The sequence below is a fragment of the Lithobates pipiens genome, unplaced genomic scaffold (genome assembly GCF_037356315.1).
Source record: "Lithobates pipiens isolate NorthernLeopardFrog02 unplaced genomic scaffold, aLitPip1_a1.2 Scaffold_19, whole genome shotgun sequence".
NCBI classification, from domain to species: domain Eukaryota; kingdom Metazoa; phylum Chordata; class Amphibia; order Anura; family Ranidae; genus Lithobates; species Lithobates pipiens.
The window spans coordinates 40,167,495-40,174,144 of record NW_027507764.1 but is presented as its reverse complement, the minus strand read 5'-3'; the positions used below and the strand labels follow the sequence as shown (position 1 = coordinate 40,174,144).

The following is a 6,650-nucleotide window of genomic DNA, read 5'->3' as shown; positions in this document are numbered from 1 at the left end:
GGGGGGAAAAAATGCATTTTTGCTTGCACATGATTGGATGATTATTATTTAACCACTTCCCGACCAGCGCACGACGATGTACGTCGACAGAATGGCACGGGCAGGCATATTGGCGTACAGGTACGTCCAATATTCAATGCCGCCCTGCCATCGGGAGCGCGCCGCCGGCGGCGCGCTCCCGCGCTGGTCGGGACCCCCGTGAGTCCGGTCGCGGGACCCGCGGACTCGATCGCCGCGGGCATCCCCGCGATCGTCTCACGGATCGGCCGAATGGAGGAAATACTGTGTAAACAACATTTCTCCATTCTGCCTAGCAACTAGTGACGCTGATCTCTGCTCCATGTGATTGGAGCAGAGATCAGTGTTCACTAAATGAAAGCCCAACCCCCCCACAGTTAGTAACACACCCCTAGGAACACTTAACCCCTACACTGCCACCCCCTGGTTAACCCCTTCTCTGCCAGTGTCATTTACACAGGAATCACTGCATTTATATAGCAGTGATTACTGTATAAATGACAATGGTCCCAAAAATGTGTCAAAAATGTCCGATGGGTCCCCGACAATGTCGCAGTCACAATAAAAATCGCTGATCGCCGCCATTACTAGTAAAAAAAAAAATAATAAAAAATTATCTTCTAGATTGTAAGCTCTAACAAGCAGGGCCCTCTGTTCCCTACTGTATTGATTTGTATTGTAAGTGTACTGTCTGCCCTCATATTGTAAAGCGCTGCGCAAACTGTTGGCGCTATATAAATCCTGAATAATAATAATAATAATAATTATTATTAATAAAAATGCTATAAAACTATCCCTATTTTGTAAACGCTATAACTTTTGCGCAAACCAATCAATAATCGCTTATTGCGATTTTTTTTACCAAAAATATGTAGAAGAATACGTATCGGCCTAAACTGAGGGAAAAAATGTTTTTTTTATATGTTTTTGGGGGATATTTATTATAACAAAAAGTAAAAAATAATGCGTTTTTTTCAAAATTGTCGCTCTATTTTTGTTTATAGCGCAAAAAATAAAAACCGCAGGGGTGATCAAATACCACCAAAAGAAAGCTCTATTTGTGATGAAAAAAGGATGTCAATTTTGTTGGGAGCCATGTCGCACGACCGCGCAATTGTCAGTTAAAGCGACGCAGTGCCGAATCGCAAAAAGGGGTCTGGTCTTTGACCAGCAAATTGGTTCGGTCTGAAAGTGGTTAAGGTACTTATATAGCGCTGTCAATTTACACAGCGCTTTACATATACATTGTACATTCACATCCAGTCCCTACCTTTAAAGAGCTTACGATGGAAGGTCCCTAACTCACATTCATATACTAGGGGCCAGTTTAGACAGAAGCCAATTAAAATCCCAGCATGTCTTTGGAGTGTGGGAGGAAAACGGAGTACCCGGAGGAAACCCACGCAGGGCACAGAGAGAACATGCAAACTCCAGGCAGGTAGTGTCGTATTTGATGGAAGTCAGCAGAGCTTCTGCTCATTTACTAAGCTCTGGAGCAACTGCACTTGCAGAGTGCACAGTCTATTTGCCTTTAGTAAATCAATCGTGCTCTGGATTGAGACAAGCACACACTGTAGCCGGATGTGCTTTGTTCATATTTCATGACTGAGGTTTACAGCCACTTTAACAGTTGCTTCTCCGTCAACTGCCTGTCCTCATGTTAATAACGCCAGGGGGTTGATTTTTTTAAGCAAAAAGACTGGGCACTTTGCTAAGCACAGCTGCACTCCGCAAGTGCAGTTGCCTGGAGCTTAGTAAATGAGGGGAAGCTCTGCTGACTTCCATCATACAATCATGTGCAAGCAAAAAAGTTCCTTGCACGTGATTGGGCATTCTTTAGAAAGTGAAGCTTCACCTCATTTACTAAGCTCTGGAGCAATGGCACTTGCAAAGTACACAGTCGATTTGCCTTCAGTAAGTCAACCCCCCCAACTGTCTCAAAGCTCTTGAGTGTACATAGCAGCTTCCAATAACGATGGGGTTGATTTAGTAAAAGCAAAAAGACTGGGCACTTTGCAAGTACAGTTGCACTCCGCAAGTGCAGTTGCTTCAGAGCTTAGTAAATGAGGGGAAGCTCTGCTGACTTCCATCATCCAATCATGTGCAGTTTTTTTCTGGGGGGGGGGGGGTGTTTTCCTTGCATGTGATTGGGTATTCTTTGGAAAGTGAAGCTTTACCTCATTTACTAAGCTCTGGAGCAACGGCACTTGCAAAGTGCACAGTCTATTTGCCTTCAGTAAATCAACCCCCCAACTGTCTCAAAGCTCTTGAGTGTGCATAGCAGCATCCAGTATCGATGGGGTTGATTTAATAAAGGCAAAAAGACTGGGCACTTTGCAAAGTACAGTTATAAAGTACATTTACTAAGCTCTGGAGCAATGGCACTTGCAATGTGCTCAGTCTATTTGCCTTCAGTAAATCAACCCCCCCCCCCCCCCCCCCCAACTGTCTCAAAGCTCTTGAGTGTGCATATCAGCATCCAGTAACGATGGGGTTGATTTAGTAAAAGCAAAAAGACTGGGCACTTTGCAAAGTACATTTAATAAGCCCTGGAGCAATGCCACTTGCAAAGTGCTCAGTCTATTTGCCTTCGGTAAATCAACCCCCCCCCGCCCCCAACTGTCTCAAAGCTCTTGAGTGTGCATAGCAGCATCCAGTAACGATGGGGTTGATTTACTAAAAGCAAAAAGACTGGGCACTTTGCAAAGTACATTTACTAAGCTCTGGAGCAACGGCACTTGCAAAGTGCTCAGCCTATTTGCCTTCAGTAAATCAACCCCCCCCCCCCCAACTGTCTCAAAGCTCTTGAGTGTGCATAGCAGCATCCAGTAGCAATGGGGTTAATTTACTAAAGGCAAATCCACTTTGCACTACAAGTGGAGGTGCAGTCGCTGTATATCCGATGGGGGGCATGCAGGGAGAATTAAAACAGCATTTTAGCTTGCACATGATTGGATGATAAAATCAGAAGAGCTTCCCTCATTTCAGACCTTCCTCTCAGATCTTCAGCGACTGCACTTCCATTTGTAGTGCAAAGTGGATTTGCCTTTAGTAAATCAACCCCCCCGGTGTGTTTGCTTAGAAAACTCTTAACTAAGGGATTCTGTTATTCAATACTGTTGAGAAAACGAAGGAGCTGGAAAAGTGAAGGTCCTCTGACATCTCCGTCCAAGTGTCACACTTGAGCAAATTATGAAATATCTTTCACGAGAAAGCCTAGACAAAAAAAAAAGTCTAAAAAAGGGCAAATTTCTGCAAAAGCTCCATCATGATCTGTCCATTGAACATTTCCATCAAGGCAGACTTGCGATGGTCGATACAACGATCTTTCCAGTTCAGAAGAGTTTTAGAGTAAAGTCAACTCTGGAAAGTATGAAATTATAGTTTTTCCTTGAAATTCTTTTTTTTTTTTGTTCTACCCAAGCCTGTCCAGCATACTTAACAGCCATGTTGTAGGATAAATTAATAATCGACCTATCAGTTTGCAAGGAACTTGCACCCCGTACCTCAGGTCCCTAAAGTACAAGCCTATCAGTTTGCAAGGAACTTGCACCCCGTACCTCAGGTCCCCAAAGTACAAGCCTATCAGTTTGCAAGGAACTTGCACCCCGTACCTCAGGTCCCCAAAGTACAAGCCTATCAGTTTGCAAGGAACTTGCACCCCGTACCTCAGGTCCCTAAAGTACAAGCCTATCAGTTTGCAAGGAACTTGCACCCCGTACCTCAGGTCCCCAAAGTACAAGCCTATCAGTTTGCAAGGAACTTGCACCCCGTACCTCAGGTCCCCAAAGTACAAGCCTATCAGTTTGCAAGGAACTTGCACCCCGTACCTCAGGTCCCTAAAGTACAAGCCTATCAGTTTGCAAGGAACTTGCACCCCGTACCTCAGGTCCCCAAAGTACAAGCCTATCAGTTTGCAAGGAACTTGCACCCCGTACCTCAGGTCCCCAAAGTACAAGCCTATCAGTTTGCAAGGAACTTGCACCGCGTACCTCAGGTCCCCAAAGTACCGATAGGCTAGATCTCGAATAATGGTCAAGCTCTGCTCTTGCTTTCCATAAATGACTGCTACGCTTTGCATAACGGATGTCTTAGCTCTTAATCCTGATCCACGAATGGTTATAAACACAGAAGGCAGCATGGAGGGGCTCCGAGAAGTGGGCAATGAAGGTGTGCAAGTGCCTAATGGTGTCACTGAGCTGGTAGAAGGAAAGCCGGCCAGCCTCGTAATCCAGATATATCCCCAGTCTTTGCACAGCCGAATCCGGATACAAGGGGTTGATCTTCGAGTCGTGGATGGCCGAGTGAGTTTTATCGGACATGCGCAGACACCACGATTTCTTGTTGTAGCCCGTCACGGCCCGGTCCCCTTTCCGTTCTATGCTGGGATAGGCCAACCCTACCATCCAGTAACCGGCCTCGCTGGTCTCCACTTCCCAGTAATTTTGGCCGGTCGTGAAGATCCGGATGCTTAGAATGTGATAGTTCACAAACCTCTCAGGCGTCTTGGGGCGACACTGCTTCGTCTCCGACCAGGAAGCCATTTTTAAATTCCGCGACACGGCCACGTAGTCCCCCGCCGTGTTCACATCCAAGAGCATGTCTGAGGCCACCTGCATGTTAAAGCCGTGCTTCGACTTTAGACGGGTGACAATGTCCTTCAGGGAAGAATGTAAGATCACGGAAATCAGACCTTCATCAAGGTCGCAGATGGGGTGAACTTTTTTGTCATCCCTCTTTCTGTCCTCCTGTTCGCCCTGCTCGTCGTCGTCGTAGCCGATATTACCTCTTCCTTGCAAGACAGTCAGAGGGTCGGTGATGCTGCAGAGCTCCTCAATGTGGTGCATCTTCTTAGTCAGCTCCTCCTTCTCAATCTCCAGTTGTTGGATGAGGTCAGACACATGTTGGGAGACCTGCTCTTCTTGGCTGGTGATCTCCTTTAGGACTCTCTTCTCCAAGACCTCCAGCTGTTCCCGCATCTCCATGAACAGCAGGTTGACGCGTTCCGTCAGGGCAGCTGCGTTCTCCTCCACTTTCTGCCTGTGCTCTTGCAAACTCTGCACTCGTTTTTCTGTTTCTGTCGCCTTTGAGGTCAACCTTGTCATCACCAGTTTGAGCTTCTCTTTCTTCTTCTTGGAAGCTTCGTAGAGGAGCGCCACTTGGTGTCCCCGATGGTCTCCAAAGGCGCAGCAGGAAACGCAGATGCATGTGGCATCCTCAGGGCAGTAATACTCCAGGAGCTTCTTGTGTACGGGGCATTTTCTGTTCTCCAGGGACGTGGTGGGTTCGGTCAAGGTGTGCTCCACCAACTTGCTGTGCGCCTGGAGGTGGACATTGCACAGGGAGGTCTCGCACTGCAGGCACGTCTTGACCGCGGCAACGGGGCAGTGGACACAGTAAGTGCAGAATATCCCGACATGCTCTTGCACCGGTCGTGAGGACAGGAAGCATTCGACGATGTTGCAGAGCTTCATGTTCTTCTGCAGAGCGGGTCGAGTCTGAAATTCTGCCCGGCATTCCGGACAGGTGAAGAGCCCGTTTCCTTCCTGGGTGTCCAGGACCCGGCTAATACAGACCCGGCAGAAGTTGTGGCCACAGTTCAGCATGGCAGGATCTGTATAGATGCTCAGACAGATGGAACAGTTCAGCTCCTCTTTCAGCTCAGTCGAAGCCATTCTAATGAAAAGCAGCAGATGAAGTCAACAATAGCTCTGCGGGGAAGCCTCTTGCCTTCTATCGGTCCGCAGCTTTTCTCCGAGTTGGCGGTACAAGAATATGTCCCCCGGAGAAAGACGAGCAACTGTACTGCAGAATACAGCAAGAGTTTATCTGCCCAGTCCCTGGCACCAGCCTGAACTGTGCATGAACCCCCAATAGAGAGCTCGTCTTAGTGTCTGCAAAAGTCTGCAAAGCCAGCTCTGATTGGCCAATTTGTTGATATGCAGGAGGAAGTCTGCAAGAATCGTGTAACTTGGGAGAATTGGGAGTGCAGGTTTATTATAGTGCTTTAAAGTGGAACTAACAATGGAAATGTGTTTCCAAGGATATAGACACAATGTTACAACGCTTGCCTGTTATTAACATTGATATTAGCAGGCAGACAGAGCTTTCATTTCTTCCTTTTACCCTGATGAAATGTAGCTGCTTAGAGCAGTATAGAAAACCTTCATGTCCCTATAGAGTATTGTAATAGACAGGGAGGAAAGAGATTACACAAGCATATAGTCATTATTAAGAGGGACAAAAGAGAGAGGGAGAGAGAGAGAGAGAGGGGGGGGGGGGGAATAATAAAGGGATGGGAGAGAGAGTCAGAAAGGGAGAAAGAGAGAGAGAGAGAGGGAGAGAGGGGGTGGAGAGAGAGAAAGGTGGCAAAAGAGAGGGAGAGAGAGAGAGAAAGGGGGAAGAGAGAGGGAGAGAGAGAGAGAAGGGGGGGAGAGAAAGGGAGAGAGAGAGAGAGATAAATGGGGGAAAGAGAGAGCGAAGGGGGAGAGAGAAAGGGGAAAAAGAGAGAGAGGGGGGGGGGAGAGAGAGAGAGATAAAGGGAGAGAGCGAGAAAGGGGGGGGAGAGAGAGGGGGGAATAGAAAGGGAGGGGAGAAAGGAAGAGAGAGAGAGAGAGAGAAAAAGGGGGATA

At 47.3% G+C, this 6,650-nt stretch overlaps 1 protein-coding gene across 1 annotated transcript; it reads right to left on the bottom strand.

The window, feature by feature from the left end:
• Positions 1–3,060: 3,060 nt before the first annotated feature.
• On the bottom strand, positions 3,061–5,899 carry LOC143995912 (E3 ubiquitin/ISG15 ligase TRIM25-like). Its single transcript, XM_077490670.1, has one exon. The coding sequence runs from the start codon at positions 5,691–5,693 to the stop codon at positions 4,110–4,112; it is 1,584 nt and encodes a 527-aa protein (XP_077346796.1). The 5' UTR covers positions 5,694–5,899; the 3' UTR covers positions 3,061–4,109.
• Between the last annotated feature and the right edge of the window lie 751 nt (positions 5,900–6,650).

Bases quoted from the DNA above. Each gene is read 5' to 3' on its own strand.
- LOC143995912 (XM_077490670.1), bottom strand. From the start codon at position 5,693: ATGGCTTCGACTGAGCTGAAAGAGGAGCTGAACTGTTCCATCTGTCTG.